Here is a 19414-nt window from a genome sequence, read left to right as displayed (position 1 = left end):
AAAGTTTTTAAAATTAAAATGCATGTCACTATCATTGCATCGTGGCTTATGGTGATAGGGCTCTAATTTCTATCATATTTAGTAAGGTAATGGCTCTTGTGTTGTGCTGTTATACAAATTTATGTTGCATGACTGTAGCTGGTGTGCACTGTACTTATTCTTTAATTTTCAGCAGAACTGGCCAATTTAGATTAGTTGGGCTTACCCACTGGAAGCATTGTTCTTGCAGAGATTATAAAGATGGTCCATTCCTTAGCTGCACTGTAGCTGCTTTTTGGCTTGTGGCCTAACCAAATCTGTGGCTTTTCTTGTTAGCAGGTGGTGGCACTGGCTTAACATTTCATGCACATGGTTCTCATCTACGCATGGTCATCTACACAAAAGTCATCCACAGCACCTTAGTCCTTTAAAGGAACACTAAAGATGATTCTTTAGTCAGGCTGAATTGGTAAATTGCACTTAGATGCGTTCAGATAAGGACAGTCAGTGGGAGGTCCTGACGAGGGTATTGAACCGTAACTGAACTGAAAACTGTAAAAAAAAATTTTACTTGTACTTAAACAGAACTGAACTGGAATGGGTACGATTTTTTGCACTTCAGAATGAAACTGGAAGGAAAATATCATTTTCGGTTCGGGTTGGCCACCTTTTTCTGAAGGTTTTCATCCATGCATTGCCTGCACTTGTGGCTGTGCTACCTCATTTGTATATACACACCATCATCCCTTGATTTTAAAAGTAGCAACACTGTTAGTAATGTTTTGAGTGTATTGTGTCAGGGGACAGAAGGTTTTTGTTAGCACGACAATATTTGCATCACATACGATGCACGGACTCCTCGGATTGAGATGCATGCAAAGTACCCGAGACAGTCGAGAAGTTATACTTGTTGCTAATGAGTAGTCAAACAAGGAATGTCGCTTTAAGCCAACGTTTCGACAAGGGGACTTGTCCTCACGAAGGCAAGTCTCCTTGTCGAAACATTGGCTTAAAGCAACATTCCTTGTTTGACTACTCCTCATCATTTTTCGTATTTGGGTAATTTTGAAGCAGGCAGAGTTCTCAAAACCCACTACGTCTAGCCTTTGATTCTTCTAGGATACGGGGTAGTTCTTCTTTGCAGAAAAACAATTAACTAGACTTGAGCAGATGCTGTCCAAGTCCATGACTTTATGGCCATCTGGTGCGAGGACATTCGTGCATCGTCACCACTTGTCATCCATTTTTGCGTCTTTTCTGGCTTACCAAGAGTCTTGTTACTATAAGAGTGGCCACTTAGCTTTTGCAGTGCAATCCACTATAGACCCTTTTCATAATTGTAAAGCTAGCTTTCCTGTGAAACACTTTGCTTAACTAACCCTTTCGCTGTCGGACCTTTCTGGCGGTGACGCACCCCCAGTGTCGGCTTGGTTTCAGGGAACGAGCATAACAGGGAATGAACATAGCAATTTATTTTTGATTATGATTGGTATACAAATAACATAGTCAATGCAATATGCACATTTCAGTGTTCTGCAGCTGTTGTTAGTAAACATCATCATCATCATCAGCCTGACTATAAAATCCGTTCAACATCCGAATCTGACGATGCGGAATCCTCTTCCTCGCATGCGACTCTGTCCGAGTCCGAATCCGAGCTCAGCTCGTACTCTGAATCGGAATTGAGCCACCGCTCCAAAGAGCAGACGAAGGTCCCGCGCGCTGAGCCATCCGAAAGTAACCGCGCGCACGGATGCGCTTTCAGTCGCCCGCACAACGGAGAGAAATGGGACGTTGCGCGATCAAGAAGACAGAGGGAGATGGAAAAAGGCTAAACAAAGTTCGAAGGGCTTTACGTTTACTGCTGCAAGTCGGAAGCGAGGGTGCGGCGAGAGAGCGAAAGCAGCAATCGAGCCACTCTTTTCGGAGAGGCAATGGCACGTGCGCCTGAACTTGACGCGCCGTAGCAGGCACACCAACAGAAGAAAAATAAAAACCTTCAAACCAGCGGAGATGCCAGAACAACCCTTGAACCCATAACCACACGCGCGCGACGCATGATCCAGCGAACGCGGAGCCACCGCGCCACTCAGCAAAGAGAAAGTGGGGAGTGGCAGTCGCGCCGTACTCTTCAATACATGGAGTAACACAGGTCGGGGCGAATATACGAACTTGTAGAAAGAGTCAACAGATAGCGTGGCCAATCCAGGAGCGCCAGCTTTCCGCTCTGGCGCGAAATTTTGAACGCACGATAGAGAACGTACCGGTACGTCAGTGACACTGTGGGGGGGAAGCGCGATGACGTACCGGTACGTCCGTGACAGCGAAAGGGCTAATGGTGATGTAGTGATTTTTGCGAACAGTGTGTACGAGCAGTTTGCTTGTCTTATGAGTCATGACATGGAAAATGTAGGTGCTTCTTGTGTGATGAAACCATGTGCAAAAGATGAGCCTGATCATGTGCAGCTACCACTTTGTCTTCATTTGAATGTTGACCGGTGCCGCTATTAGTTGAACAAGTGTGCAGTGCAGAGAAGCACACTTTGAAATTATGAAGAGGGCTTATTACAGCTTAACTTAGCATTCCTCTTTAGTGTGCCGTTATTGCTGACAGATTTAAGTGAGAAGGATGCAATAAACTGCCTGTGTATCTTAGCAGTGCTGCTGTCAAGCTTCTTGTAGTTGTGCTAAGCATGCACGATGCCTTGTCCTGAGACTGTGTTTATAGAGCTGGGTGCCAAGAATTTACCAGGGACTGGTTCTACCTCTTGCTGCTGATCAGTTGCGCGCAACAGTTTGTTTAAATGGCAACAGTTGAGCCCAACACCAGGAACTGTCGTGTGATTTTGATTTGTAGCATCAGGCAAGACAAAATTCCTTGTACAAACACAGCAACAACCTTCAAAGCAGGTGACATGTAACAATTGCAGGGCTCCTCATCCATTTCAGGCATAGCATTAGTTGACTATGGGTATGATTTACAGCTGTACTGCTCGGGCACGCATGAGCTTTTTTTCATTAATGTGTGGTTTAGCATAGGGAAAAAAATTGTGCAGAAGACTACATGCTACCAACAATAAAATCTTGTGTTTTGTCAAAGGTGACCTAAGGCTTTCAGACTATGAAACAAGCTTTTAAATCAATATATAAATAGTTAGCCAGGTAATATTTAAAAATGATCTAATTAGGCCAAATACAAAATATACTGAATGCTTCTTGATGTGATTTTGAACAGAGTACATTTGGTTTCATGGGTGTGGCAGGGTTAAATCGCGGTGGCCATAGTGTCGACACAGTGGTGTTTTTCGGCACCAGTAGGTGGCATCGTCCAATCAATTTGTTTACCATTCTATTTATCAGTTCCTTTCCTTTATTTATGTAAATGAAGGAAGGACCTACTCAAACATGCACCAAGATAATTTGGGGTTGAAGGGGAAGTTTCATACTGTGACTATAATGAAACATAGAGCACTTTGGGGCTGAATTAACTATGAGGGGATGCTGTTATTTGGAAAGGCATAGTGATGCTAGTGCTAATATTTTCAAATGCCGTTTTCTGCTTAAAATCGGAGATCTTGTTGTAGTTGGAAGTTAACCAAAGGTCACTGGGCCGATTGGCATTGGGGGCCCACGGTAAAGCCACAAATAAGGCATTGCAGGGTGACATGGGTTGAGCTGTTTTTGAAGTCTGAGAAGCACAGAACAAAGTTAGTTTTGAATAAGAAATACTCAGAAACATGGATGAAAAGAAATAAGTGGCTAAAGTGCACAAATATCTGTACTGCAAAGGTGTGGATACGAAATGGAGGAAGAGGTTGGGAAAACTGGCAACCAAATGTAGGGTAATTGGTAGTGCAAGTAGACAGCTTGAAAATGAGAGAAACGGAAATGGTAAATTGGATGCAAAAGATAGAAAGAAAGAAATCCCATGGGGATTTACAAATGTGGCAAGAAAGAAATCGGGAGATAAAATCTGTACGATAACACTATCAGGGACTGTGCTTCTATTTAAGGGCTCAGTTGGCTGCCCGAGGACAAAAGCATACTGGAGCAAGTATTTGCAACAAGGTGAGGTATGTGTCTGCTGCAGCAAAAGTCCAGAAGCGGCTCAGCACATTGTAATGCTGAGTCGTAATGCAGAAGCATTGGAATTCAAAGCAGATGGAAGCATTAACCCCTTCAGTGCTGCGCTATTATCTCAAATTCTCACCAAGAATGGCCAAATTATTTTAAAGACCCAAGTTATCAACTTGCTCTGCGTCCTCAGAAAAAATAAATTTGGTTCTGCTTGTGCTTTCCCATTAAATGTGTGCTACCATCTCCCAAAGGAACGACTAAGCACCGAGACAATGAGCTCATCTACAGCATTGTTAGAAAATACAAAGTACTGCTGATGAGCTGAGCTCATCCCTGGCTGTTTTTACTGGAAACCCATGTACGAACCCAGCTCGTCCAAGGCAGGAAAGGGGTTGACCGGTCAGCAGTTGAGATAAACAAGATACATTTAGAGTTTTGGTGGGAAAAAAAAAAAAAAAAAAACGCAAGGGAAAGGCTGATAAAACCAGCGTCGTTATAGGCATAGGTAACTGTACAATATAGAGATAGAGGCTTTAATGAAGAGAGAGGAGAAATAGGCAAAATGCAAGACTGCAATACATGTATATAATACCTCATTAGCTCATGCAGGCTAGATAACTATGTTTCTGCCCCGTTTCAAAGGGTATACCAATAGAAATCATTATAATGATATTTCTCCACTTTTGCTTCTGCCAAAGGCATTGCTTAGTCCTGATGTCTAAACAGATCTTGCCAGTGGCCATAGTATCAAAAGTGGTCAGGGGTATACATGAAAAGTGGTGGGGATTTCAGTAAATTGAAGGAAAGAGCCATCCGTCTTTTGACTGAAGCTGTAGGCAGCCTGCTCCAAATAGAATAATGATATTAGACTCAGATGTTCATAATAGTATTGTCTAGTAAATAAGCAGGTCTTATTTAGCATGAATAGTGCTGAGCGATTTAAACATAATTGAACCACATAGTGGCCAGTGCTTTTTGCACCACCGGTGAGCTCTGGGTGATATCCTCGGGGCCAAATGCATTCACAATACATTATAAAGGCCCTTTCTTTCTTTGTATACCATAATATGTCGGCTCGGTGTCCCCAGTGCACCCACTGGTGGCGCAAAAAGGGCTGGTCACCGTGCGAGCTGAGTATCGCGTTTCAGTCGCTGAGCACTGTACAAAAAAGTTGTATGACTTCTTTTACTCTTTCGTTACTGCTAGAAATGTGCTCATTCTTGAGGCGTTTATGTTTTAAAGCTTTATTTCAAGATGTATTAGTTGCAATGTATACCATGACACATTAAATTGTATCTCGTTCATTGGTGCTTTGAATGGAAGTAAAGCAGAAATATTGTTCATGCATATAGTTTTTGAGAATTGTTACGTGAAACTTCAGAGAAGCACCTCAGTAAGCATGAATCCAAGTAATTATTATATTTAGTGTAAGTACAAAGAGTAAGAAATATCTGAAATATATAAAATATGTGCCTTGCTCCTAGTTCCCAACTTGTGTAATTTAGACCGTGCAAAAGGAAAATATTAGCATATTTGGTGGTGAGAATATCAGCCATATGAAGTCCATGCTATGCGGGAAAGCTGTTTCTTTGCAGATTGAAAATGGGTAAGCACCTATGGTGCAGGGATCATTTGTCTTTAGTCATTGCAATAAGCACTCATATCCTTTTGTACTGCTGTAAAGCAATTATTGTCACATTGGGAAGCATGTACAAACCTCCTCATATTTGATTATTGTGTTTGATCAGCTTTTTTATGCACAAGCTGGTCTAGTCATGCCCCTAGAACCGGAGCCTTCACATTCTTTGTACGGTAAAGCACTTGTACAGTACTGTACAGTAATGTATGGTAATGTACAGTTTTGCACAGTAATGAATAAGGACATTTTCTCAGTTAGCTTTCCAAAGGTACGAGATTATACTGCTGGTAAAGCTTCTGCCAAAGGTCAGTCTGAAGTTAACTGCAAGTTCTTGTGTGAGTAAAAACTCCACATGATGGGAAGGATTGTTTGTAATAAGTTATACGTATGCTGTCGAAACGCTGATGGATAAAAGCAGCCCACAGGGTTATAAAATAAAATTGCTTTTCATAGTATTCGAACACAATCCTCAAAACAACATGCACTCCTGAGCATGTACTGATGTTTTGGACATCGTTGAAACAGCGTAGATATTGAATAAAAAAATTAGACAACCCAACAAAAGCTTCTGTGTATTCCCTTCTGCTATAACTTAAAAATTATTGTGCCGAGCCGATCAAAGCGCAGGTTTGGCGTTGTTTGTTTGTGGGAGTGCTAGGAGTACTGAAGCCTAGTTTCGACGATACCTGCTGTCGAAGTTTTTTTTTCTAGATTCCCCAATGTGTTGAAAATTGTCAAATCTGACCAATAATTTAAGTGTAGTTGTCATTTCATACCATGCATGGCTTGCATAATTTGCAGGATACCATGCATACCATGTGTAATTTGCAGGATATGTGACGGCAATGTTTAACAGTGTGTAGAAAAATTGTGGCCCAAATTGACCGATTTCTTTGTGCTCAGTAACGAAAGAGTTAAACAGTGGGTGCTTGCACATCCTGTCAGGCACATGTAAATGTACAGATTTTCCATGGAAGTACTTGTCTTCATGCAGTTGTGGATACTGGCAGACACCATTTATTTCTTTTTTGTTATTGACAAAAAATTTCGCAGCTATGTTGCTTAGTGGTTTTATTTTGCTTGGGTATTGTAAATGTGCGAAGGTTGACACAGTATTGTATGAAATTGAAAATGCAGGTTCCCAGATCGCTTGAATTAATGACATAAAGGTGGGTGTAGTATATGTGCAAAATTGCAATACAGTAACTGAATTGTAGTGTACCTGCATTTAATATTGACTGAATCACTTTTGCACAGAAGTACAGCAGGCTCTGCATGAATGAAACTGTTGACAAGGGGAACTCCCAGATTTTTGCACCATAAAACTCAAACGAAAATTTCTAATATCTTCAAGGTACAATGCAGCCGTGGTTTATATGTGAATGTTTAGTGTAGTACATCATCATAACAGTACACATGACCACCTATTGACAACAGCCAGAAACTTTCATTGCTGCTGTAATAATTGACGCATGAAAAGGTAACCAAAAGTAGTTATCAGAGATTTCTTAAACAAATGTGGCTGCAGTGAATGCCAGAGTCTGGGCTGGCACGTATCAACAGAACAGAAAAAGAATTTCAACAATGTGTGTGTTTGTGGTTGCCACATTATTCCAGGGAAGGCTCGTGAATCACATTCATTTAAATAATTACTGTTACTTTTCTATCTACGTTTACGATCTTAGCAACAATGTTCTTTGCTCTTAGTAGTGCCTATCCAATTTCCACACGAGTTGGGAGCAGCTGCTTTTAGTGTTGGCTCTCAAAGGCACGGGGAGTGATTGACCTATAAATGAAGTAAGGAATAAGGAGTTTCTAATATAATTCGAGTTATATAATCAAATATTTATAATTATACATTCTGTATATATAATATATAGAATATGGAGTTCATAACAGTAAGAATGGCTCATAGCCTAATTGGAGAAAGGTAGGTTGACACTTGGTCCCTGGCTGTACATTTGCATTACTGCCAGGACTATCAATTTACGATTCTTTTCATGCAGTTGACTTATCCTCGCATACTTTCACATGAGCATTCCTGCGAAGGCCTTTTTTATACTTTTTCCAGAGTTAACTTTATGGTTGCATTCGCTACCCAGCACAAAATGCACGGAGTGTGCTATCGTACACAACTTTGAAAGCTGCTGAAAAGCTTGCATGGAGCGTACATACGATGTGCTTTTACAAGGTAGATAAGGGGGGAAAGTGGAAATGGTGTTCTTTTTTTTTTAAATGTAAGCACACTCGCAGGAGAAGCATATCTACGGTCAAGTGTATTGGTCACTGGTTAAACTTGCATCATCCAATACAACACATTGTGATGGCAGTTGCTTTCCTGCCAAATTCATCACAGATTTGCTTGTGCAGTAGTTGTTTGTCTCTAGCAACTTCTTTGGCCTCCATTCACAGCTCTGAAGCATAGCTTATTGACAACTGCAAGTAGTTAATAATGTCAACATGCCTCTTCCTATGCACAGCTAGTATTGATCAACATCCGTGCACATCGGGATCTTTTATTCGTATGGTGCTCTGGTAAGTTTCTGTGAGCTTGACGAACTATGTGGTTAAAACAAGCTGAAACCGGAGTCTTTGGAGTTTGCAAAGCCTCTAGAAAACTCCAAGTGACACTATAGTTTATTTGGAAACCACTTTTGACTGTTGTGCTACCTCCAAATTTTGATGATTTCCTGAACTCTCATACTTAAAAGTTCGCATGCAATTTGGAATGGGTTTTTGGCCATGGAAAACAGTACTGCTCATGTAGGATGTCGGGCTAGACATGTAGAGTATACTTCCTCTGGACATTTTTAAATGATGTCCTCATTGATAAGTTATTTGTGAAAATAGCCCTTTTCCTTTGAAGCTGCGCCAGTTTCCACTCATGGCCATTAAGGGCTACTAGACGTTAATGTCCCGAATTCCTAGGCTTGGTACCGACTTTCATGCGTTTAAATCCTTCAGAGCCTACACCACTCCTGTTTTGCTTGTTGCAGTTGTTGCAGTGCTGAAAATGAAAGCCACCACCATTGGTGAGCTTCATTGTACAGGAAAATGTAGCACATTTGCAAGCACTTTGATGAAAAATATGATGGAAGAAGGCATCACAACGGCTGGCATTGCACATTCTGCACTGGACCATCTCCAGTGCCTCACGGTGTACTTCCAATGGCAAATGGAAAAGGAAGGCCTCGGTGATAAAAGAGACTGCGACACTGATAGATGCATTTTCACATCCCCCTTAACAATGGAGATCTACGGCCATGTGATTGCCCACATTCCCAGCAAGTTTTCGTATCAGTATCCAACCTTATGGTCATTGAGAGTTGTCACTGAGTGGACACACCTCACTTGATTTAGAGCTATTAAACTTGATAAAAAAAAACTGAAAAGAAAAGAAAGGCACATTTGCAGAATAAGAAAGAATCAAGATATGGATAGAAATTGCAACAGTAACCAGCTGCCTTGTTTTGTTGTTTTGCAGTACCAGATTGTCTTTATCTTAGTGAGCTGCTTTATTATTTTTTGTGTGGTCATTTGCAAATACCTCCATTTTTTTCTCCTTGTGATAGGAGCATGAAAAGCGGTGCTGGAGTGTTGATTTTAACAAGGTGGACACAAAGATGATTGCTTCAGGATCAGATGACGCAAAAGGTTGGTGGGCGAATATTTTTCCTGCCTGTAATTTGAAACATTGTTTTTCTGTTTTTAACACTTGTGCCCATTGTCGAGGCACGAGTTCTCTAGTAACATTTAATTTCATTAATCTTTGCCCAAAGAGCTTGAAAGCATTCTGTAATGTAAGGCTCTTGTTTATGTTGGGATAAGTATAATGAAAACAGTAAAGGGCACAAATGGAATACAAACATAGATACGTTTTGATTGGGGAAACAGGAGGGAAATGCATGCAAGATTGATTATGTGAATAATTATCATAAACATAAAACACAAAAAGAAACAATCCGAATAATTGGAATGCTAGGAATAGTGTGGGTTTGCCAGAACTGTAAGCAAATGCAAGAGGGTGAGGCATGTTTGAAGAGACAAAATAAGATAGTTATAGTTGCTACAGGAGCACCAGCTATACTTTGGTCAGAACATACATGTCTTGAAAGACGAAAAACAGGTGTTTGCACCAGTACAATTACCGCATCATATTTGTGTTTCAAAGTAGTTTATTAAATTTGCTTATTATTCCACGTGCTCCGCGCATGTCGCAGTATGGTTGGGTAGGCTGTTCTAAAAGCTGATTGCATCAGGAAAGAATAGAGCGTGGTATAAGTGTGGCCTTTGATGCAGGTTTTGGAATGGCAGTGGCTGATACGGGAGGATGGTGTAAACAGTTCCTTTAACGGTGGATGTCGGGACTTGGGGTCGTAATAGAAGGTGTATAAGAGGCATAGTTGTGAAACGGAGTTGTGTGATGGAAGATGAAGTGATTGCTTTAGGGATGTAGCACCCGTTTCTCTAGAATACTTTGATGCCATAAAATGAGCTGTGCCATTTTGAATTGCTCCTAGCTAGCTGGAGACGAGTGCCAGACGGCACGTGCATAACTCTAAGTGTCGAAGCATCTTATGTTGAGACCAGTGCCCTTTATTATATTGAAAATTATTATTTTTTTTTTTCAGTGAAGTTATGGTCTTTATCCTGTGACCATTCAGTGACATCTCTGGAAGCCAAAGCAAATGTTTGCTGTGTGAAGTTCAACCCGGAGTCGAGATATCACTTAGCACTTGGCTCTGCTGGTAGGTTCTTTTCACTTTGGCTATTTGTTTGGAAAAACTGCTTGTTGATAACTCTCATACCAAGAACAGGCAAATAGTTTTTTTTAGTAAAAAGATATCCATAAGGAACCAATTTGACTAATGAATTGTTGTTGAGCACACGATGGGAGACTTGACTCTTGGCTGTGGCAGCCACATTCCTACAGGGGTAAAATGAGATTATGCTGTATGTCAGCCTCAACCTCAGCTGGACAGAATTCAACCAGAGCCCCTTACTACAGTTGCATTTATACTATAGCCCAGGAAATCTCATGACTTAGTGTTATTACTTGTGAATTAACTTTACTCATTTCTAAGCATCTGTTTCAAGGAGAAGCACAAACGTTGAGCACCTACTTTTGTACCTAAATTTGCGTTTCAGTAACCATGCAAATTGTCCAACTCAAGGGGACCTTTCACAAAACATTATGTCGGAAAGCAATGAGATTGGCATTTGGCTGTCTAATTCAACACAGTGATTCCTGAAAAGAAAAGTCACATTCCTCTACTATGGTGATAACATAAGAAAAGACAGAAAAAGAAAGACAATGTGGAACTCCTTTTTTCCATTTTGCTTTTTTTTCTTGAGGGGCGACTGGAAACAAATGAAAGTTCTTTTATGTTGTTGGATGTTAAAAATGAATGATATCTTGTTTTGAGTGACCATTAAGTGTGCAAATAAGATTTGCTAACAGTCTGTTGCACCTTTGTTGTTACTTTTACATTTACTTGTTTAACCAAGGTTGTCAATTAAGCATGCAGCTGTTCTAATAGCGTTTATATTGAATACAATAGGTTCTATGGAAACTTTCCTTTCAATGGAGGCAACTTAATTTAATTTTGTGCAAGATAACTGTATACTCAAATGTGTATCTTTTTTTTTTATCTACTAAAATGCTAAAATCTGTATTTTCCATGCAAACCTCAGTACACTGAATAATACCAGTGTACCATGGTAGTATGTAATATGTAGGAACAAAACATTTGCTTCATTTGGTTCACAAAAGGTTGCATATGGGCATGTGTGCTATACGCTGCAGCAAACACAGGTTTTATTTAAGAGAGTTTGATGAAATGCCATTGTGCATTTCATATCTAGTGCTGGCATCACATCAAGGTTCAAGTGTCAGGATATCGATGTGGGAACAGATCATACGCGCTTCTTATGCGTGGTGTATGTCCTGTGGAACTTGCTGTTGTTTTGTAATGGTGCAGTGCAGGCTTATGTGCTTGTTTTAGAATGGCACTGACCCCTGGTTTCGTTTTGTTCTTTGTGCTTTCCCTTAGAGGAGGATGGATGCTCTAGGCTTGGTATCTATACCCAATACTGTTACTTGTTGCTTGCATTTCTACTAGCATGCGCTGGTGAACTTGATGGCACTGGAGTTGTTAAAGCTTTGCCACTTTTTGCATGGGCATCTCTTTTAGAGTGCACCTCTGTGGTGCATGCTGTTTTTTATGGGATTCCATTTTCTGCAGTTGCCAGTGCCTTTAGTTCTGTGACATGCAACTTGTTTCATGGCTTAGCTGCTCTTTCAGTGTTTTGTTTGTTGTTCATTTTCATAGCTGTAATGCACTTGTTTTTTATGTTGCCATCTTCTGTTTCTGTATTTGTGTTGAGGATATTAGTTGAAAGCATGGTGTATTTAGGTGTCTTGTAGCATATCAACTAATCATCAAATGTTAGTGCACATATCATGCAGTTCCTGCGACGACCTCACTTTCCTGATGGCTAGAGCATAGAATTTGAGGTACTCTCATGTGTTTTATGCTGCTGTAGCATTGTTAGTATATCTACTTGGTAGGAGAGTCATACAAAGTTATCAAAAAGCACAGTTCTACAAGCATGTTATGATAATGTCTTCTAGTTCTGGAAGGGCTTGACCATATCTAGTTAGCTGCAGTGCTGCTAGATTTCAGATCAGCAAGCTATTTTCTGGGAATTTTATATGGTGATAGATTTTGTTAGTACACTGAAGGTTGCTACAGAGCCTTTCTGGCACAGCTCCATCACTGCTATCATCTTGGTGCATGCGTTCGTGGGAATTCTGCATCACTTGTGCCATTTTGATATGCATATTTCTGTGCCAAATTGCTCTGAAAGCGGAAAAATGACAGAAATTGCGCCACGCTGTGCTAAAACAGCTTTGGCTCTGTCGGGCATCGGTGAAGATTTCCGGTGCAGTGCAGGACACTCTGTGGTTGGTCCTCCTTGGGTTGGTGTTGGAGGTCTTGTAAAAGTAGCTTTCGTATTCTCGCCGCCAGTGAGCACGTACAGCCACACCCAATTAGGCCCCCTGAATAAAAGTAAAAGTAGTGGCAATCTTTTATCTTGCTGCCAGAGCTGGCAAACGAGGGCAGGCGGTGAGGTCCATGACTTCTCCGCGTCCTCCTGTTGGTGGAGCACAGCCAGGTGGTGCTCCAGCCAGCCAGGCACCATTCCCTTTGGAGCACCAATAGAGCTACCCGGCCGTTTTGTTTTCCTCGTGTCCGTTTTATTTATTAATTTATGAATTTTTTACTAGTGCCTGCGCCATGACAGTTGCTGCTGACAGCAGTGCTCAGCCCTGGGATTGTGGCAATCGCGAATCCTTATATCGCAGCAATTGCAATGCTGCTAAGCGCTATCACTGTGATCAAAAAGAGCAAACAGGTTATGAGCAATGAGGGAAGGGGCATGCTGTGAGGGTACTTGAAGAAGGAGATGCTAGGAGAGGAGGAATGCTGCTACTTTCAGCTTATTCAGGTAGCATACACCCAATCAGTGTTAATTGCAAATGTCGCACGTGACTGGAGACAGGTAGGGTGAGGGAGGAAAGGAGGGGGCTGGCCAGGTCACATACTAACAGAAATTTCGGGGGGGGTCAGTGTATGCTTTACCGTGTGTTCCCAGATGTAATGAAAGTGTGGGTATAATGAACTGAGTGCCAATTTGATGACCAAGCTAGACTGTTAGTGTGTGGCAAGTTTCACGTAGTAGCTCAGACCTTCTGGACAGCCTGTGTACAGTGATGGTACAGCGCCACTTTGCATGCATTGCTAGTGCTTTCGTACAAGAATGGAAGCCAAGGTGCATGGACAGTTATATCCAACAGCTGACAGGTTAAGGTTCAGAGCGCAAGCAGCTACAGTGAACATGAATGTTTGTTGTGCAGCAGAAGGAAGGCTATGCATAGTCATGTGGCATTGCTGAAGAACCAGCTGCTGCTGAAGCTAGGAGGCAACAATAAGCTGCCCACTGCAGAGCCCACTAGTGAGCCTTATTATCTGAAGCCAGGTGACAACAATGGCTTGTAAAGACAGAAGAGAGGACCTGTGCAGGCAGGTGCCAGCGGTCATAATCAGAGCGCAGACAGAATATGTACACCTTCGCAACTGGGAATGAAAGCTGCTGTTCACCGAAAATCATTTTGGTTACACTTGCGATATATCGAATCACTCATTTTTGTAAGATATTTTTCCTGTGCTTTTGGAAGGGCAGCATGCTCATGCTACAAGAAGAGGCACTCTGCAACTTTGGGGTGTATAAGGATTTGCCAGAAACCTGCACCGAGTGATTCATGAGCCAGAAGGTGCACTACAAATCGGGGATTGTTAGGGCTTATGTGATTTCTTGGCACGAGCTGTGTGCCTGACTGTAATTAAATGATCAACCTAAATTTGAGACAAGTCTTGGAATCACTAGGATACCAGTGATGGAACAGTGAGGGAAATTCCATGCAAGTATGGCTGCAAACCCGCGTGAACCAGAATTCATGGAGCAGATTTTTATATTAAAGCAATTAAGCCTTGGTGGGAATGCTACAAGCTCTGTGGAGCTGGCTTTGATTGTGAACTAATTCTATAGACAGCTTGCCAAGACATAAGCAAAGATTAATTAGCCAATATACTCGCATAAAATGCTATTCTCATAAAAGGACATTAGTAGTTTTGTTTTTGTTTGAATGTAACTGATTAATCAGTGATGGACACCTTCCTTGCGGAGAGCTGTACATGACAAATAGTGCCAGCTGAAAGAGTGCTCTTCGTGAACTTCGTGCAAGTGTAGGTCACATAGGGACTGCATAAGCACAGAAAATATTTTTTCACATATGATACTGTGCTATGTATGCACCATGTTTGCTTGCACTTTTCGTCTTGTGGTACAAGTGCATTGCAGACTTGTGATACAAGTGCAAGTGCTTAGAAGTACTGCTGCTTAGAAATGACTATTAAAAGGTACATGACATAGCATGGGAACCATTTGTGCAATTTATTTTATATACTTGAAAAATGATTGCAACAATGCTGAATTTTCGGCTTTTGATACTGATACATGGAAAGCATTACGGTGTGTAGAATGAGGAGACAAAAATAGACAAAAACATCATGGTGTACTATGGTGCCTTTGGTTGCTTTCTGTGCCCTTGTTCTATGCACTGCAATATTTTCCATGGAAGATGGTTCACTGAAAGGAAACTATAGTAGTTGGCTCTGTAACTTCTCAATTTTACCCTGTGTTATCGTTCAGTGACATTGATACTGAGGTTATTTTGCATAATGAAAATAGCACAGCAAGCAAGAGAATCTAGGAATTACAAATATTAGAAAATGTTCTCCCTACTTGTAGAGCGGTACACATATAATGTTGTTACTGCAGCTGAAAATTTTGTTAGGTAAGTCAGGAACGTTGGCAGCACAAGCCTTAATTAAGCCTTTCCATGTTATGGATTAGCTCAGCTCATCTGCATGATCCTGCCAAAAAGAGCTTTAATAAGTGCAGCTGATTCATTACTATTGTGCCTATTTTTTACTTCCTGGCTATCTAGCCTTGTTTAGGGCTCCGTAAGGCATTACTGGATGGAACAACATGTGTGTGTAAGGCGAGCAAGTGTGTGTGATAATGGCATGATGATGACTGCATGACATAAATGATAGTGATGACGATGTAAACAGCAACATCTATGCAATGATGACAGTAGCATGGTGACAAAAAGTAATACGGCGACAATGAAACAATGGCAGGGTGACGATGACAAAAAGTCTACGGAAATATGACAGTGGTGGCCAACCTCGAAGGTAGTGCACTGGAAATTGAAGCCAGACAAGCAGCTGCCCACAAAGTGCAGGATTGAGGCAAAAAAATGTTTCGCTGCATATATGCTTCGGTGTCTATCATAGCGAGTAGGGGACGATGTTGATTAAAGTACAGTAAATGTATTCGCAATTTCAAATTTCAGTAATCTTGTGCGACATTCTACATGTACTGTACCTTGTTTAAATTGATGTACTCTGCTGATGTAGTGTGCTCCAATGAAAAAAAAACATTACAACCTGTTTTCTTACCACGTGGGCCATTCCCAAAGGTGGCACAATGTGGGATACCCATTTCCTGTAAAGTGCACACTTGAGGCTTAGAATTCTTCACATTAAAAGTGTGGTATAAAGGTTATAAGCAGGGATAAGGTGCTTCAGAAAGGCTGGCCAACATTTCGATAGGAGCACCTATCTTCGACATTAATAGTGGTTATTCTGTGTTTCTTAAATGCTTTAGCTCTGAAGTGAGCCACATTGCTTGGTAATTTTCAAGACTCTGATGCTGATTAGTTCTGCCTATGCTAGTGTGTTTTTGTGTGCCTATGGCTAAATTGACTCAGCAACACATTGTGGGTTTTCTTATTAGAACTGCAGCTTACAGTTTCTCCCTTTGCTTTTCTCATTAAAAGATCACTGCGTCCACTACTATGACCTAAGAAGTGTGAAGCAGCCACTAGGTGTTTTCAAAGGCCACAAGAAGGCTGTTTCTTATGTCAAGTTCCTCAACACGACAGAGCTGGTGTCTGCGTAAGTTGTTTAAGAGCACCTCTGGTGCACATTTCATATGAAATAAAACAAAATTCAGGGGTATTACGTGCCAGGGGTATTACGTGTTAGGCAGGTGTTAGTCAGGGGTATTACATGTTCAGGTCTGCAGTTACTGAACACTTACTGATGTAGCTGCAAACGGTTGTTTTTTTCTGTAAATTCCTTTTATTCTTTTGTTTTGTATTTGCATTGTACCCACCCCCTCTGTAACGCCCTCTGGGTCTTGAGGGTATACTAATAAATAAAATAAACTAATAAATAAAAAAAATCATTTTGATGATGAGGCATGCTGTAGTGGGTGGCTCGGGATTAATTTTGTCCACCTGGGTTTCTTTAACATGCACCCAGTACTTGGTACACAAGCATTTTTGCATTCTGCCCCCATCTGAATGCGGCCGCTGCGCATTTTGCTGGAGCAAACCCACAACCTTGAGCATGGCAGCACAACACCATAGCCACTGGGCTACGATGACAGGTGCGCAGGGCTTCGCTGTTTGGGCTTCGAGTATTGCAAAAAAAGGAATGCACTGATGACAGTACAGGGCATGTGACCTGCTGTCAAGATGATGAAACAAATCGTGGACACCAGAGCTTACCTGTCAGAACATGTGCATCTGCGAGGTTGCTATTTAGTATGACTACAAGCATTCTAGAGCAGTTACTGCCAAATTGAAAGTGTTCAATGCTGTATCACTTGTTACAGCTTTTCTCATGAATAAAAGATCTGGTTACATGTACAGTAAACCCCCGTTAACTTGAAGCTGTAAAAACCAGAAAATAATTCGAGATAAGCGTAATCGTGAAAATAGAAGCCCTCTGGCTGTGCGTAGATTGCGTGGAGCCTTTCCAATATACCGATAGTAATATTTTTGGTCACTTTTGTGTGTATCAGCATCGGAAAAGTTGGTGCCTATGGGCAGTGGCGTTACTAGCTGTGTGCCAAGACTGCATGCTTCGCACAGATTAAAGAAGATTGGTCCTAATGCAATATTTGACACCAGTTGTCCATGCGTAACCGTTTTCAGGCATCCAAAAAGCTGACGTTGCATCTTTCTGCATTGTAATGAATTCCGGAAGACGCTATGGGCTCGCATGCTGACTTCTTTCGGGTGCAGCACGTGGGCTGATCGCACCTTCCCAAAAGTGCTAATCATCTTGCCCAAGGTCGTGATTAATATCTTGTTACCACATTGATGCGTCACTGACAACGTCCTTAATGAGAGGGAAAAAAAAAGAAAGGCCGACTCCTAGCTCACCGCTGCTGCGTAAGGCCACAGCAAAATGGTAACGAGCAGCCAATGATAGATAGATAGAAAAGGCGGTAATAGAAAAAAGTGGGAAAGTTAAGCAAGGAGTGCAGCCTGGCTGGCGAGTGCAAGCGACGCTGCAAACACTGCCTTGTTGTTTTCCTGGTATATTCGAAGATGAGATATCCGGACTTCGGCATCAAATATTTCGAGATAACATCTGAAAAACACATGGGTTGAAACCACATCCAGAAAAATATTTTGAGGGCTTACTGTGATTGGTTACTGGAAAAAAGAATTCAATTACATTAAGTGATCATGCACAGTAATTGATCAATTAAAAAAATGTAATCACAAGTAATTAAGTGCATGTAATTTGTTAAGCACAAGTCTGGTTGTAGCTGTGCTGGAGAATAACCACTGGTCAGTGAATTGTTGTTTTTCATCATCAATAGCTTCAGTTATTTAGCACCAAATGAGGGGAATTATGGGCAAACTGCCACTTAATTGGCACACCATTTTGCATTGAGCTGTGAGATTGTGCTTCGATTTCAAATACACAGTCTTGTTTGGAGTGATATTTAGCGACCGAGCCATGGTATTGTGGTTGGTCTCCTAGGCCATGGCAACCGTGGTTTTGTGGAAGGCACAAAAAAAAAAAAATATTTGTTGGCCAGTAATATTGACATTTATAAAAAAACAACCCAATAAAAAGGTATATACAGTGTGGTACGTGTGCACATATAGAAAGTGGGAGCCAACAAATGAAAATGTAGGAATTCCAGCTAGAGCGTAGCAGACAAGAAAGACTAGTCCTCTTGTTAATGCTACTGAAGCACTCCTCAAAGTGCTGCCATTGGTTGCATATGAGGCCAATGGCTGAAAGCTACTAGTGATGGCATGCTGCAACTGTAAAATAAAACCAGAAAACATTGAAATTTATAGGATGGCGCACAAACGGGCTGCAGTGTTAAGCTTCAGCTTTAACATTGAAAAAAAAATAATAATTTTGTTTTGCATATAAACCAGATTTGCTCTAATTTTCATTCTTGAGGTATACAATCTAACATTTTACTGGTTTGTACTACCAATGTTTTTTTTCCTCCACCCAGTTCCACTGACAGCCAACTGAAGCTGTGGAATATCAGCAACCCCCACTGCCTCCGATCATTCAAGGGGCATCTCAATGAGAAAAACTTCGTTGGCCTTGCAACTGATGGAGATTACGTGGCATGTGGTAAGATTGATGCAGGTCTTATTTTGTGTGTGCGTATAAGCGAATACAGTTGCACCTGAAATGTAACTAGGCAGCCAAGTTGCAGGAAAGGAAATATATACAGAAAAACTTCGTTAATTCAACGCTCAATAATTTGGAAAATCTGATCATTCAGACTCGTCCTTTGGTCACGGCAAGTGTTTACATCATTTAATGGCATCAAACTGTCGTTAATTCGAACTTATTTGGCCACACACCGGTTAATTCGGACGACCCTGCAAGCACACCATGTGTGGAGTGCCATAAATGTGCAACACAAAAGAGCAAAAGCACCGCTAGCATTCAACCAAGCGAAGCGGCGAAGTCCGCATCATTATAGTCATCAGCGGGAACCGTACCAGAATGACAAAATGCTTTGTGCCTATTTATGCCTTTATAGCATTTATTCTTGCACTTACTGCCATGCTTTACACCGCATCTGCTGTGTGCGTTTAGATCTGCGTGACTGCCATCCATGATCGCATCGGTAGAGACCACGGTTCATCCACATCCGTTGTGACAAACAGTTTCTTTTTATTGAGTTTCTGTTGGGCGCTCCAAAACTGCATGGTCGCCAATTTCTTTCCTCCATGTTGCTGTCCATGAT

At 41.4% G+C, this 19414-nt stretch overlaps 1 protein-coding gene across 5 annotated transcripts in view; it reads left to right on the top strand.

Annotated features, from left to right (window-relative positions):
* Positions 1 to 19414, top strand: part of LOC126546880 (E3 ubiquitin-protein ligase COP1-like) — a 63064-nt gene that overhangs the window by 29461 nt on the left and 14189 nt on the right. For 3 of the 5 annotated variants that reach the window (XM_055062948.1, XM_055062946.1, XM_072288835.1), the window contains exons 15-19: positions 9268 to 9349; positions 10327 to 10443; positions 11749 to 11772; positions 16167 to 16284; positions 18665 to 18789. In XM_055062948.1, coding sequence (XP_054918923.1) covers positions 9268 to 9349; positions 10327 to 10443; positions 11749 to 11772; positions 16167 to 16284; positions 18665 to 18789 — 466 coding nt within the window. The remainder of the gene's footprint in view (positions 1 to 9267; positions 9350 to 10326; positions 10444 to 11748; positions 11773 to 16166; positions 16285 to 18664; positions 18790 to 19414) is intronic. The other 2 variants (XM_055062949.1, XM_072288833.1) reach the window with 1 other exon arrangement.

The sequence above is a fragment of the Dermacentor andersoni genome, chromosome 1 (assembly GCF_023375885.2).
Source record: "Dermacentor andersoni chromosome 1, qqDerAnde1_hic_scaffold, whole genome shotgun sequence".
Classification (NCBI taxonomy): Eukaryota; Metazoa; Arthropoda; class Arachnida; order Ixodida; family Ixodidae; genus Dermacentor; species Dermacentor andersoni.
The sequence above is the reverse complement of the archived record's forward strand: the minus strand, read 5'-3'. Positions and strand labels throughout refer to the sequence as shown.